Source organism: Eubalaena glacialis, chromosome 11, assembly GCF_028564815.1.
Source record: "Eubalaena glacialis isolate mEubGla1 chromosome 11, mEubGla1.1.hap2.+ XY, whole genome shotgun sequence".
Classification (NCBI taxonomy): Eukaryota; Metazoa; Chordata; class Mammalia; order Artiodactyla; family Balaenidae; genus Eubalaena; species Eubalaena glacialis.
The window spans coordinates 40,154,724-40,171,160 of NC_083726.1; the positions used below are offsets into that span (position 1 = coordinate 40,154,724).

The 16,437-nt window shown below is 39.7% G+C and overlaps 1 protein-coding gene across 9 annotated transcripts in view; it reads right to left on the minus strand.

Moving 5' to 3' along the window:
- Positions 1-7,011: 7,011 nt before the first annotated feature.
- SYT1 (synaptotagmin 1) overlaps positions 7,012-16,437 on the minus strand; it is a 1,216,262-nt gene continuing 1,206,836 nt past the window's right edge. For all 9 annotated transcript variants that reach the window (XM_061204233.1, XM_061204230.1, XM_061204232.1 and 6 more), the window contains 2 exons: positions 12,311-12,444; positions 7,012-8,049 (listed from right to left, as the gene is read on the minus strand). In XM_061204233.1, coding sequence (XP_061060216.1) covers positions 7,843-8,049; positions 12,311-12,444 — 341 coding nt within the window. In that variant the 3' untranslated portion in view covers positions 7,012-7,842. The remainder of the gene's footprint in view (positions 8,050-12,310; positions 12,445-16,437) is intronic.

Genomic DNA, 16,437 nt, shown 5'->3' on the forward strand with positions numbered 1-16,437 from the left:
ACAGCTGTCAGACATTCGAAGCATGATGACCACAGCTGGGAAGGCTGTGGGAAAACTGGAGCACATAACACCAGTAGCAGTGCATTTTGGTGGGAACTTCCAGAGACCAAATTGGAAAATTCTGGAAACTTATCTTGAGAAAATAGATAATAGTAGATTAATAGAATAATAAATAAATAAAATCTCCACTAAAGTATCACTGCAATGTTATTTATATAAGAAACAAATTAGTAACAACTTAAACATCTGCTATTAGGGAAATGGTCAAATACAGTTTTGTTTGTCTATCTGAAGAAAAGTCAGGTGGCCGTTAAAAATAAGAATTCCAGACTATGTGGCGACAAGAAAAAAATCTTGTGCTTCACGTTAAGTGAAAGAAGTTGATACTAAATTCTATACAATCACCATTTAAAGGGTGATTGTATATATGGACCAAGATAGTCAGTCCATTTGTAAAAACAAGAAAGGTATGTAGAGTGAATTTTTCCTATTTCCCTTTCTTCCTGTTAAGTTTCTATAATAATAACAAATTCTTTTTACAAATTCAGGAATCTAAAGTTGTGTTAATATCTCAGTGCTTTCCAAAAGAGGCTGCTTAAAACATATAGCAGTTGACTGGTTTTCCTGGCAATAAGTAGGAAGGTGAAAACGGATGTTTTCAGGTGGTTGAAAGGTGGTGCATACTTTCAAAATTTCCTTCCTGTTAGTGCTTTTGGTCAAAAGGAAAAATGACTAGGCTACTGCCGTGGCTGAGTTTGTACCTTCAGCTTCCTTCCTCTTGGGGCAGAGACGAACCAGGGCCAAAGAGTAGATGCATGTTGTTTTTGTCTGCTTAGTACCACTTTTCTTCCTTGGTAAGAGCACTCCGATTTTCCTTTGAGTAACTATCCTTGCTCCATCTCTGTGGCTCTTGGGCTGGGACAAGACCTAGGCTTGGCCGAAGTGAACACTGCATCATGTGGCCACAGTGGTTATTTTAAGGAGGAGGGCATGTGCCCCAAGCATGTAAGTCAGGTCTGGGAACTTTAGCGACATAATTGTGAAAGTGGCACTCTCTGCAAGCATGTTAAGCTGGAAGAATAGAAGTTTGGAGGTGCTAGGGCCCATCATGGAGACACTGGAACTTGACAATGAAGTAATACTGGGAACAGAGTTGGAAAGGGGTGGAGGGGGAGGAGGGAGAAAGAGAAGGATGACATTGTTTGTGACCCTTGATCCAGCTGTTTCTGAATGGAATCATAACTTGAACTTCCTGGTTAGATGAGCCAATAGTTCCTCTCTCTGTCTCTGTCTCTCTTTGTCTCTGTCTTCCTCTCTCTCTCCCTCCCCTGGATCCCTTTCCCTCCCTCTCTTTGTCTCCTTAATCCAGCTTGAATTGGGTTCCTTCCACAGGCAACTCAAAAAATCCTGCCTATAAAGGATGTCACCTCTTTGCTGCACTCCCAGGCCAGAGGAGGTAGGAAAGTGACTGAAGTAAAGTGGACAGCTGAGAAGGAAGTGAGCCCTGACTTGTTCAGTACAAAATCCTTTTTAACCTTGTGTGTGCCCTGGCGAGGGCAAGTCCATTTTGCACAGGGAAAAAGCCTTTGCTGGCAAGATGGTTACTGTCAAAGAAGAAGGATGAGTGTGGGAACTTTGGGGATATATATTGGTCGGGGAGGGGGAAGGAATCAGTATGGCTGAAATGCAGACTTTAAAATGCAGGTAACTTACAGGCAGCCTCAGAACTTAGATCACACAAAAATCATCAGCAGGTTTGCATGGTGCTTTTATTACTGCTCCCTCTTGATGGTTCCTCCAGCATAATTATTATTCTGTATGCTTTGGAAAATTTCTTTGTACATTTAGTATCAGGCTATTTCTCATTTTTATTTTCCTGCTTTTTTTACCTTCTTATTCCAAAGTCACCGTCTGACTGTTTTACAGTAAAGATTTGTGTGCAGCTTAAATCAGTTGCTACACATCAAAGGGTCCTGTGCATATGTAATAAAGTTGTGTTGCAGGGAGCGGGTAACGGCAATCACGGTTGGAATTTTCAAATCTGTATTAGTCAACTCTCTGCATAAATGGAAGAATGTGATTTCTTGCACCTGTTTCATCAGGTGTGTCTCGGATAGGACCACCTGAATCCTACAGGGAAGAAACCAGAGCATTTGGAAAGTCTATGCAGCTGCTAAAAGTCTCCTAATGTTATGGACTGAATGTTTATGTCCCCCTGAAATTCTTATGTTGAAATCCTAACACTTAAAGTGATTGTATTAGAAGGTGGCATGGGGGCCTTTGGGAGTGATTAGGTTACAAGGGTGAAACTCTCATGGATGGGATTGTGCCCTGATAAAAGAGACCCCAGAGACAGCTCACTTGTCCCTTCCCCCGTGTGAGAACACAGCAAGAAGACACTCAATCTGCTGGTGGCTTGATCTTGGACTTCCCAGCCTTCAGAACTGTGAGAAATAAATATATGTTGTTTAAATCACCCCGTCTACGGTGTTCTTGTTTATAGCAGCCTGAATGGACCGAGACACCTAAAGTATTGGTCATTTGCCTGCTTTTTCTCCACCCTCATTCCCACCTTTCTGTGCTGGCTACGTACGCAGTGGCCGGCTCTAAGACCCAGCAGGCTATTTCCCGGACTCCCTCCCCAGATGACTCTGATTAGGTTATGCTGGCGGGAGGCCCTGGTTGAGCTAGAAGGGAGGAGAGGAGGAGAAGGGGTTCTCTTCCTGTTTCCCCCTTCTGTTGGCTTTCCTCTAGCAAGAGTGAACTGCTGCTACTGGAGGGGGTCTTCTGGTGGTTCCAGGACCTCCAACGGGGAGCCTCTCTCTTGGTCCCAACACCAGCACCCGAGACCCTGTGGTGGTTCCATGCTAATTCCCGCGGGTTCTGGCCCCTCCTCTATGGTTCTGGGCTGCGTTAACATCTCTTCTCCATTTTGTTTTTCCAGCCTTAGGGGTGGTTATGGGCTCAGTTATGCCCCACCCCCAATTTATATGCTGAAGTCCTAACCCCCTAATACCTCAGAATGTGACTGTATTTGGAGATAGGGTGCTTAAAGAGGTAATTAAGTGTAAATGAGGTCATTAGGGTGGACCCTAATCCAACATGACTCATGTCCTTATAAGAAGAGGAGGTTAGGACACAGACACACATAGAGGGAAGTCCAGGTGAACACACAGGGACAAGATGCCACCTACAAGCCAAGGAGAGAGATCTCAGAAGAAACCAACCCTGCCAACACCTTGATCTCAGGCTTCTGGCCTCCAAAACTGTGAGAGAATAAATTTTCGTTGGTTAAGCCACCAGGTCTGTGGTGTTGTGTTAGGGCAACATTAGCACATAATTACAGGTGGTATCTGTTTGCCTCTGGGTTAACCTGCTGTCTCTGCTTGGCTTTCTCAGATCTTTCATGGGGCCAATTTCTTATATTAAATTCCTTATTTGAAATACAGACATTGGAAAAAGGATATGGTGATTTTTCTTTTTGGTACTTCATTAAGAAACATTCTTTTTGTAAACTAATGTCAAGAGCTATTTAAGGAAAACAAAATGCTCACCATTGAAAACTGAACAATTTTACTTATAATGCTGATTTTTTTGTTGTTGTTGTTTTGCCCCTTACCCTCACGGGTCTCAAATTTTCTTTTCTCAACTTACATTTAGACCTCTGCCAATTGTTTCCTCAGAAACAGTAATTAGGTGGCCTTTTCCCTGACTGTCTAAGCTGCTTGGGCTTTATCCTTACCCTTATTTGGCAGGACCCAGCAAAAGCTGCTGAAGGGAGTAAGATACAGGCAGCTATCAGAGACCTTATCATGAGTAAACCTTGAGCCTTGTTAAATGAGATAAATGTTGCCACAATCTCGCCCACTCAGGGACTTGGATAACTCCTACCAGTTCCTTTAGGATTTCCCTCTGGTATTGTATTCTCTAGGAACCTTCTCTTCCTATCTCTTCCCCCAAAGAAGACTGGGATCCCCAGGATATAGATTCTGAGAAGGAGGAGTCTTATTGGCGAGTGCCCTTGGGAACGCCACCCGTGAAGGAGCGAGGACGACTGATGGGGCAGAGGGAGAAGTCGAACAGCACTGCGGTTGCAAAAGCACTATCAACTAACCCTCTCGGCCATGACGGCGCAAGAGGTCCACTGTGGGCCACGGAATGTGAGCTGCACCCCCTGGGAGGACGCGTGACCTCAGGTAAGGCAGGCTCCTCAGCAGAGGGCAGAGGGACAGGGCTGTGAGCTGTCAGCAGGCAAGGCTTCTAGCAGCTTCTAGGTGCTGAAGGGGAGTGAGGGTGGCACACCATCGTGTCCACTAGGATTGGTCTGGTGAAAGTTCTCAGGGACTCAGGGTGTACCTCATAGCATCTTGGGATACTGCATTTACATGTCCGCCTGAGACTGTGGGCTCTTTGGGACCAGGTGAACCTTATTACATCATTTGTTGTATCTCCATCACCCAGGAAAAACACGGTACACAGCAGGCACCTGATAAATGTTGCATTTAGTGGGGGAAAGATGTTTACTTGTTTTACCTAGTAATTGTGGTAGGCAGGGAATTTAATGTGTCATGCTCTCCTTTGAAAACTGGCTTTAAAATATCTTATTTTTAGTTCCATTCTGGAGAGGCTTATGGGACTCAGACTCTAGAGTATGAAAATCCTGGAGGACACATTTTGGGCAAAGCAGGAAGCCTGAAAGTGTGCCTGGCGAACTGATCATAAACAGGAACAGAGAGACACATGTTGAGAAAGGCATGCCCAGGAACACTGGGCAGGAACGGCCCAATGCTCTCTGGGCATTGTTTTCCCTCCAGCCGTTCTGTCTTCATAGACATGACTCAGAGGGTGGCATTCAGTGCAAGCTTTTGTTTAGCTGTCCCTGCTTCCAGCAGGCTCCAAAGTCAATAGGCCATGGACTCCCCACCAGAGTCAGGTAAGAAGAAGGGTTGAAAGGCAGCGACATCAACAGGAAATAAAACATTTTTATTGAATATCTGTGTAATATGTTAAGTCATTTTTAACAACAATCAGAAAACTACTGTGGAATTCACTACACGAAATGAAACAAAACTTAAACTACCTCATCAGAAATGAAGGTAAAATACAGCTAAGGAGTTGACCCGCGGGCCACGAGCCATATGGCAGAAGAAAACACCCCAACATTTCTACAAGATACAGAGAAAACCCACACAGAGAAGCACTCAAGCAGGCAGTAAATATACACAAAGGCAACTAGGATCTTTCTAGAGCATCAGATTCTAATACTTTACACAGCTTTGTCAGAAAGGTACATGTGGCTTATTGGAGGATGAATCTTGGTCTTAAAGCAGGTTCGGTCACTGACTTGTGACAGGTGGCGTAGTACCAACTAATTCTATCGTAACAATATCCCACGTCTGGCAGTGTTGCAAGAGAATGCATTAATCGTGCTTTAATGCAAGAAATGATGTGTATTCAGCAGCTCGAACCTGCTTGTTTCAAAATGTTGGTTTCAGCGCGAACAACTTAAAGCTGAAGTATGGTGAAATCAAATGTCAGTTTCTGGTATTCAAGGAATTTAAAAAAGTCAGTCAACTCCCTCTCTTTGGTAGGGTCTGATCTTTTAAATTGGAAGGAGTCTCATTTGAATCTTCTGTTCAAACTGGTATTTAACCTCACATCGTGACTTGTGCATTTTCTATTATCTACATTTTGAAAAAAAGTACGGACCATCCATGGAAGAGGGAGATGTTATTCTCCCTTTGTCCTCCAGGTCTATCCCAGTTCTAAGGAGTTTGCTACGACTGGGCTGAAAGGCCAAAGGGCTTGCCTCTTCTTTGATGTGGAAAGAACAAGACAGGAATTGTAGTTTTATCAGGAAACAGCCAACCCCATGTTTGAAGCTTCCCATCAGCCCTTTTTAAATTCTCTTTGCAGTTGTAAAAGCCATGGCGCGATATCTGAAAGTCTGAACGTGAGGCTAATGCTTAGTTTTCCTTCATTTTGTTTTGGTATTTTTGGAGACAAAACTTTCACTTCAGAGCATCACTAGTCTCTGTGGCCTGCGAGTGAAAAGGGTCGCAGAGGTGAGTGGGAGAAAAGGCTACATGCAGTGTGAGATCATGGGCTGCCTTTCGGCAAAGTGGTGGTCTAACATAGTGGGGAAAAATATGGAATATTGCACAGTGCTTGACAAAATGCTGTGTGTTCCACCCCATGCTTTGTATCTTTCTTATCCTATGCATAGCTTTTCAGTGCTGAATTGGTCCTTTGTAATGAGAACGGTTTGTGCTACACACACCTTGGGCAGTGCAGTAGGAGGGAATGGCAGTATTGTTACAATATCACTACGGAATAGATTGAGTGCTATCCACTGAGGAAACTACATTACGTGTCTAAGCACACAGGGCAGTCACAGTGTTACACAGAGCAGTCCTTTAAGACTCTTATGGAATGACTAGTAGCTTCGTAATAGTGCCATTTACTACATAATAACACTGAAAACATTTAAAAACTCCTCCTAAATCAAGCATCTAATATACATAAGAGGTTGCTTCAGTTTTCTAGAACTTATTCTTGGTTTTGTTTCACCTTTTTTTAAAGGACAAATTAAAACTTATTTACGTAAAAAGAGCATATAAAAAGATCACTAGCTGTCTGTTTTGGCTTAATGGAAGTGCATTCAGAACTATGGCTAATTGTTTTATTTTTTCCTCTTTTGATGGGATTACAATACTGTCTGCTTACCACAAAGTAATTTTGTGTCATAAGCACAGATTGCTGTGTTAAAAATATTCTGCATTCCTTCTAATCTGGTTTTGTATAATAAAATATTTTGTTACAAAGTCTGATGTGCAAACCTTTTGAAGTTATAGTAGGTGTGAAATCTGGAACAGAATTCACAGGATGCACATTTTGCATAAAGGTGTTAACGGAGAGCTACTTTTTTCTTTTTAAATAGTCAGGCAGTATTTCAGAAATGCTGACTTCTTCTCCCCTCAGCTTCTTTCCCACCCACCCCATCCCCAAACAAATGCACGCGTACACACACACACACACACACACGGAACACCATCATGTCATTACTCTATATGCAGTAATGTGAAATCATTGACCCCTGTTCAGTTGCTTCCTCGAATGTAAGAGTGAAGCATGACTTGAGCTCTGTTCATATGTACAGACAGATGCTATTCTGGTTTGTGGCTATTCTTCCTGGAGGTCAGGCTGGATGCTGCTCAGATCATGCTAATTTGCCTGTGAAGAAATTCTACAAAATTGGATTCATCCACCAAATATGTGGTGTCAGCGTATCTTGGTGCTCATATGATTCAATAGAAAGCTCAGGTTTAAGTTGTCCTTTAAGATGTCAGTTTCACTGTACTAGTGCCTTACAAGTTGATATTTTTGCTGGAATGCAGACGATACTATATTTACCATATAATATATTATCAGCTCTCCTATATCTCAGTCAATTTACATAGTTTAAAATAGAACATCTTATTAAAAACATCTAGATATACACAGATTAGGAAACGCTTACAACATACAAATACACAAACTAGAAATAAATCTTTAGCATACTGGTATATACAACGGTGTGATACAATAAATAATTTCAGTCATGCTCTATCTACACATCATATTGCTTAAAAGAAGAGTAGATTTGGAGGGCAGTGGTATGACGAAGGGCTTAGGGGCTCTCTACGTTTAAATCTGTGCAAATTAAAACAGGATTCGAAGTACCACTGAATTGTGTTAGGAATGCATGGCTGGAAAAATGAAAGGACCCATATTACTGAGGTATTTACAGATACCGGCTAAAGAGCACTATGTGGGCAAATGCAGAAAGGCTTCTTCTTCCCTTTACTTCTTGACGGCCAGCATGGCGTCAACTTCCTCCTCTACCTGTAGGGTGTGCCACTGGGCAATGGGTCGCCTGGGGTTGGCCAGCATATCTGACCAATGTCGCAGCTCCGCCCCGGTGCTATTGTAGCCCACAAAGACTTTGCCGATGGCATCGTTCTTGCCAATCTTGTCATAGTCCAAAACAGTTACCACCACTTGCACTTTCTGAAAGAGGACACAAAATAAACATTAATCATCCGGCTCTAGAGATAAAGCCCTACTACCAAGCTTCCTTGAGATCAAAGCAGTCGGATATAAGAAGACCCAATCTCCAAACACCAGGATAAGGAGGAAAATGACCTGAACATGAAAACCCGAGTCCAGTCCCTGTTGCCATTATTACATCATCATCATCTTCTTCAGCATCTTCAGAATACTCAGTAAATGTTAATTTTGGCACAATTCTAAGTCTTTCATGTGAACTACTCAGTTACAATAGATCCTGTTAACATTGACATTATAGAGATAAGATGCTGAATCTCAGAGAAGTTAAATCACGTGCCTGAAGTCATATAAGAAATGAGTGGTTTGGTTTCTTGAGTCCATGTCATAAAATACCATGCCCGGCTGTCCATGTCAACTTGTATTCATTTTTTTTTTTAAGTCTTTATTGAATTTGTTACAGTATTGCTTCTGTTTTGGTTTTTTGGCTGCGAGGCATGTGGGATCTTAGCTCCCCGACCAGGGATCGAACCCGCACCTCCTGCATTGGAAGGCAAAGTCTTAACCACTGGACCGCCAGGGAAGTCAGTCCCCTGTATTCACCTTTAAATCCAGTTGTTTCCATTGTTTCATCAGCAAAATTTCTGGCATTAGTACTCAGATCATTTTTTTTTTTTGGTTACAATTTTCAAAGCAACCATGTACTGCAATCCTATTTCAGGCGGGAAGAGCCAGCATAGTTTTATATAAAACTAATATAGAATTTCAGCTAATCACATGATTATTGTGAGTTTAAAGTGTGACAACAGAGTGAAAGTCTTAAGAAAGTAGTAATTAACTAAAGATAATTTTTCTCATTCATAAATTCTCTCAATAAGCATTTATTAAGTAACTGTGTATCCAGCATTGACATCAAATGGAATAACCCTTTAGGCCACACAAGATTTACTCCAGTGATTCCATTAGGTTGTGAGGGTTTATTTAATGCCTTACTTTTTTGAACTGGTGAAAGCAAACCCATACCATTTTGACACGAAAGAAACACTTTTTAAAAGTACATTTTAGTTCTTCCTAAGTAATGAATTTGCTTAGTCAAAATAGGCAATGGCTCGAATCTAGAAACCAAGGGAAAAGATAAAGGAAAAATTTAGAATAAAGTAGAATGTGTAGCATTTGGTGGCCAGAGGCAAAAGAAGCAGAAAATGTAACGATGGAAGCCAGGGCCAGATGAAGATCCTGCCCAGTTGTGGCCCTTTACTGGGCTTTGTACTCTGAGGACTGCATTATTGGACGAATGTGCTGAGAGATGTCACCAACATACAGTTTCAGATCAGAGAAAATGATCACTTCTGAAAGTAGAATTTAGAATGTAAAATGCAACACATGGGCAGTAAAGGAAACAAATTTCCATCTTTCCTTGTGCAGCCTTGGATTGATTCCATTATCAAGGGAATTACCTCTTCACTGGATGGCGTTTAAAACCAAGAACAGAATCACCTTGGTTCTGAGCACCTTTCCCAAGTGAATTCATCTGGATGCAGTCATATTGCAAGGAATGAGGGACAGGGACAGTAGGGTCGTCATGCACAAAAGTAACGAGGATTTTGGAGGTTGGAGTGAATAGTTGGAGTGAATAGTTAGATTGAATTTTGATTCTTTCACCTAGGAATGTATTGATTAGTAGCAATCAAGACAAAATATCCTTATAAAGGCCTTGGGTTAATTTTTTCAGCTGCATATGTAGTCTATACATTTTTTGGTGGGGGGTGGTTTGCAACCTTTTCATATGCTTTTGGAAATCAGCATATTTTGCTTCTCTCAATGTATTTCATATGGATAGAGACAGATAGAAAGACAGACAATCGTATAACCTCAGGGTTAAATAAAACCTAAGCCCCTATTATAGCATGTTAAATGCTCAATTATTTTCTCTAGGGAAATGCAAAGACTAGGAAAGCAGCCTCTTGGGGAAAAGAAGAAAGAAAAGAACAAATTGACTTTAGGAGCAGTGAAGAAGGGATGTAGTCAAAGGCATGCTCATTATTTCCATGCCTCATGGACTCTGTACTGGGCTGAGGTTCTCTCTGTCCTGACAAAATGTTATCTTCTCTGAAAGGCTGCCCCAGAAACCCAGCATACATCTTGTTTTTAATGTGCTTCATTTTCAATATATTTGTATTTGCTGGAATTTATAGTTGAAAAGGGACATGTACTTTTTTTTTTTAAAGGTATAGAATTGTAGCTCAAAGGAGAAGATTTACAAAAGGATTTTTCATCTCAATGTCCTGCCTCACATTGTTTTGTGGAATTAAAACACAAAATGCCAGGAGGTGTTAGTTTCCATAGGAATAATGTCTCAGAACTCAAAAAAGAGTTCACTGAATAAATATTGCAAAATAAATTGTTGGAGAAATTGGATGTCTTAGGTTGCCAGTGGGTCCAAAGCAGTGAGCTCACTGGTTCAGGCTAGTAAACAAGTGACTGGGGACAGGGAATCAGTGTCTTCTGCAATGTCATTTACTTATATAACAGCTATTGAAAGTAAATAAGTATGTACAATCGGCTGCCATGTGAAAATGTATATAAGAAAGGTTATATAAAAACCATGAACTAATGTGAGGATTGTGGGATTACTGATGATTTAAAAAACTGCCTTATATTATACAGTAGCTACTAGCCACATGTAGCTGTTTAAATTTAAATAAATTAAAATTAAAGTTCCTTGATTACACTAGTGGCTGAGGTGCTCATGACCTACCTATGGCTGGCGGCTACCCTATTGGACAATACCGATGACATTTCCATCCTTACAGAGTTCTGTTGGATTAGTGCTGATTTACATATTGTTTTAATCTTATTGTTAGATCCATTTTCTAATACATAAAATGTTAATTTGAATAAAAGACAACATTAGCATCGTGAGTAAGAATGATGGGAACCATTTACTGAGCGTTTGTATGTGCTCAGCACCGTTCCAAATGCTTTTACGTGCATAGTCTCACTTTGACATGGATTCTGTTATTATTCCTATTTTATATATGAGACAATTCTAAGCCTCAGTTTCCTTATATGTATATAAAATTGGGGTAATAATGGTACCTTGCTTATAAGGTTATTGTAAGGATTAAATGAGATTATGCAGGTAAAGTGCTTACCTTGGGCCTAGGTACAAAATAAATATACAATAAATGTAGCTATTACATTAGCTTTCTTCATGGAATAGAGGTGTGATTCATTCCTAAGGTACTGTATTTTAAGACTAGGTTAAAAATAAAAATATGCAACCGAAGAATATTTGCTGCATTTTGTTATTCTGGACCATTAGAAGGTTCCATGCTGTAGTTTTGATGCCTACCCTTCATCTCTCCTTCAAGTCATGAGCAAACTTCTATAGGACTGAAAAGATAGACCCACGTCAATTTTTTTATAAAGTGTAAAAATAGTGTTGCTTTAAGAAATTTGACTCTCTGATACCCATTAAAGATTAGCCAGAATAGCCCATAATTAATGGATGCGAACTTTGGATCCAATAGCCTAACTATGAATATGAGGTAAAAAACCTAAAAATATTTAAGAATGACAAAATAATAAGATCATATGCTATCACTGTGTCTACATGTAGCATCCTATTTTGAACATGTTAACCACAAGGTCTTTTAATAGGATACTTCCTATCGTAACAAATATTATCTAGCAAATTAAGGTTCTGTCTTTACAAAAATAACCATCCATTCCAACTCAGAAACAGGAAGCTGAATTTAAACAATGAAAAATACAACTTAGCCTAATTTTTCTACTGTTAATTATTTTTTAATGGTGAAAGATTAAAGATGCTGCATATTTAGCATCAACCAAAATATTTCCTTTATCACTACTTTTTTTTTTTTTTTTGCTACAAAGAGGTGATAATGAGAATTACATATTGTGGCCTGGGAGTAAAGAGTGAAAGCTTATTTTCTCTTGACCTTTTAACCTTTGTGGATGTACTTTTTGAATTAGTAGAGTGGTTCTGTCGATGTTCTTTTTCCTACTTTATTTCTGCTCAACAGACTGACAGCTGTTTTTGGCTGATGAATCAGCACATCCTGTGCTGTATATTTGATCATTTCCCTCTTGATGTAGTTTGAGCATTAAATGTGCATGGAATAAGAATAGCAGTTCTAATGGAGGCATATGCACTGACAATTCACAAGATCTGTGTGTTTAATTTATGTGATCTGAAGAAATGAAATTGAATGGGAAGAAAAAATATGTTTGACATCACCTGGATTTGCTCGAAGGGTACCTCAAAGCTGAATGACTCATTGTAGTAGGGGTTAAGTGTGTTCTTTTTAATTGTTGTCTTTTTCTTCTTCAGCCTCTTGCCATTCTGCATCAGATGAATCTTCACATAAGGATCTGAAAAACAGAAACAAAAACTTTAGGAAATCAGAGACACATATTTTTATATTATAATTTAGCTTATAAAAAGTCCAAGTATTCCTGACAGGAAAATAATTGTGTAGCATGTAGTTAGTATTTTTTTTTTAATTTCAAGAGTTTTTTTATTGAAAGATTTTAAGTAACCTATGGGCCATGTTTTTTTGCCATGATATCTCAATATTTATAGTTGGATTTAGGAGATGAGAGGATTGGTGTGCTGGTAAACCAGCTTTTTGGGAAAAAAAAGTCTTGACATGTAGCATTTGCTAATGTCCATGGTATAAATACTCTCAGCATGGCTGATTTCAAGCTAACAGTTTAACAATTGGCTCACTAAATTCCTGAAAATTTAACAATTGGCTCCTGTGAGCTGGCAAAGAACTGGCTTCAGTATACCACTGCATGGGAATTAAAACTCTTGACAGAGAGACGACAAAGGAGACATTTCATTCTTTCATTTATTCATTTGCTCAAACAATATTAGTTAAGCCCTAGGAGTAAAGCTGTGAACAAATCAGACCATCCCTGTTTTCAGGATGGAACTTCAGACTTGTGGGGGAAATAGACAATAAGCTTGTAAAGAAAAGAAATACATATGAAATTATAAGTTGAGAAGAGTGCTCTGGAAGGAAAGAGCAGAGAGGTGTATGCTAGAGACTCCCAGAGGTATGGTGAGTCTCAGGGAAGAATGGAATTCTTATACTTAGATCACTCAGGTAAGGCCTTTCTGCAGAGGTAACATTTAAAGCAAGATGTGAATATTGAAGGGTGACAAGAGGCCACATGTCTGAGTGTGTGTGTGTGTGTGTGTGTGTGTGTGTGTATGAGACAGAGAGAGAGATAACCAGGATCTGTGCCAGAACATTTCTAGGTAGAGAAGAGCTTCAAGGATTCAGGGAAAAGAGAGTAAGCTGGTAGCACACACGGAGGTAATGAGAAAAGGAGCAGGAAGATTCCCTTAGCAGTTTCCCCAAAGCCTCATTAGGTAAAGGCAAAGTAATAAGTAAGTCACTGGAGGGGAAAGACGATTCTCATTACTAACAGATGAATGACCTCCCTTCAGGTTATTAAGAACCAGTACCCAGGTTTGATAGTAAAATCTACTGTTTTCTTAAACATTTTTCCATCGGATATGTAATACATGTTTATTATAGAAAAAATATGAGGAAGAAATGATAAACAAAAAGAGGAAGAAATTTTAAATCATCCATGATTTTACTCCCCTAAAATAACCACTGCCAAGCCTTCCAAAATTACTTTCCTTTCTTTCAGAATGTGTAGAGCGGGGAGAAACTTTACAGATAATCTAGTTTAATGCCCACATACTGTACTTTTAGAAGATAAAACTGCAGACCAGAAAAGGTGGTTTGTATCTCCCTCTTCCTATCCCCTAGTAGAACATAACTCCTGAAGGACAGAAACTTTGTCTGTCATATTCACTAACTGAATTTACTGAACAGTACCTGGCAGTATACAATTTTTGTTGAATGAATCAGAGGAATTTATTTAGGGCTGGCCTCATAATCTGGGTCTCCTTCCTCTTACTCCTGTCTTCTTCCCACTGCCCCAAAGCCCACATTACTTGAATATGTGTTGTTTGGGGTTTTTGTTTTTAATGTTACATCCGGTCAGGGGCTCATAATGAAGATTTTCATCAAAATGAAGAATATCTTTAAAAGCCAGACAAAGCGATGAGAAACCAAGTCTATCAACTACATAGTTGATCAGTTAAAAAAATGCACTGTAAATAATTGCAAATGAAGGGGGAAAAAGGCCCTTATTACTGATAATCCATCTTGCTGTTCACAGGCAACTCTGATTTTTGGTTCAGAGACCTAGTTTGCTTATGAAGTTCTCTGGGTCCTCCATCCCAGCCCCTTGCACTTTTCCAAAGATGGTCAAGTCTCCAGTTGCTCCTTGGCACTGACAAAATACCCAAATACTAAATACTCACAAATCAATGTTTATGGCTCCTGTGTTCATGTGTTGAAACTTCATCAACTTAACTAAGGCACAGGGTTTTGCAAGAGAAGCACGGTGACTATCTGTTTATTCATTTAACACAGTAAATGACAAGAAAATTCCTCGTGCGTCTGCCATTTGAGCAAGCAAATTGAAAACCCAACAAGATAATTTCAGATTTCAACATGAACTCTGATACGATGTGACCAATGCCTGGGGGAGAACAAGGTAATTTAGAAAAGCTGATCAACAAGGTTCTCACTGAGGAGGCCCGGTTTGAGCTAAAAACCGAATTACAGGAAGGAGTGGGTCATTGGAAGATGTGGTGGAAGCTTGAACCAGTCAGAAGCAGCCGCACATGCAAAGCCCTGAGGTGCTTGTCCTCCTGTGTCTGCGGAACAAGAAGGCAGACACAAGGCAGCCAACAAGAAGGTGGGGAGAGGTAGGCAGTGAGGTCAGAGAGGTAACACTGCTGGTCTCCCACTTTCAAAAGCAGAATCTGCCACTTCTGACCATGATTCAGAGATATTCTATAATTTCATGATACTTACAAGAGGGGACAGGGGGCTGGAAGAGGAGCAGGTAAGGGGCTGCTATGAATGGGCAGAGTTAGTCTTTGCCTTTGCAGATCCATCCTGATACAGGTACGAAAGCAACTTACTTTACAGGCAAAATTCCCATCTTAATCATAACCAAGACTGACAGTAACTTAGAGCTTATTCTTTTTTTTTCCTCCCCATATTTATTGAGATATAATTGACATGTAACATTGTGTAAGTTTAAGATGTACAATGTGATGATTTGATATACATATACATGTAAAGTGATGACCACAACAAGGTTAGTTAACACATTTATCACCTCACATAATTATAGTATTTTTTTGTGTGTGGTGAGAACATTTAAGCTCTACTCTCTTAGCAACTTTCAAGTATACAACACAGCATTGTCACCATGCTGTACATTAGATCCCCAGAACTTATTCATCTCATAACTAGAAGTTTGTATCCCTTGATCAATGTCTCCTCATTTCCCTCACTTCTCAGCCCCTGGCAACCACTATTCTACTCTCTTTTTCTATGAATTTGGCTTTTTAATAGATTCTACATCCACATATAAGAGAGATAATGCAGTATTTGTCTTTCTCTGTCTGACTTATTTCACTTAGTATAACATCCTCAAGGTCCATCCATGATGTCAAAAATGGCAGATTTCTTATGGCAGATTTCCTTCTTTTTTGGTGGCTGAATAATCACCTATTTTATATATACCACACTTTCATTATCCATTTATCTGTTGATGAACACTTAGGTTGTTTCCATGTCTTGGCAATTGTGAATAATGCTGCAATGGACACATGGGAATGCAGATATCTTTTTGAGATAGTGATTTCATTTACTTCTGATGCATGCCCGGGAGTGGAACTGCTGGATTATATGGTATCTCTACTTTTAATTTTTTTGAGGAACCTCCATACTGTTTTCCATACTGGTTGCACCAATTTATGTTCCCACCAACAGTGCATGAGGGTTTCCGTTTCTCCACATCTTGCAAGCACTTGTTATCTCTTGTCTTGTTGATAATAGCCATTCTAGTAGGTTTTGAGGTGATATCTCATTATGGCTTTGATTTGTATTTCCCTGATTATTAGTGATATTGGAACATCTTTTCATGTACCTGTTGGCCATTTATGTATCTTCTCTGTAAAAATATCATTCATAACTTCTGCCCATTTTTAAAATTTTATTTTTATTTTTTGCTATTGAGATGTATGAGTTTCTTATATATTTTGGATATTAACCCCTTATCCAATATATGGTTTGCAAATATTTTCTTCCACTCCACAGGTTTTCAGATGTCTTACTCTTTTTCAACTTTTGTGCCTGGATAAGTCTTGACTGTCTAAGCCTGATAGGTTATGTACCCAAGGTGGTCACATTTGAGCATCTTCTTGGTTCAGACATCCAAAGTCTTACATTGTGTCTCCATTTTCTCCAGTCTTCTCCA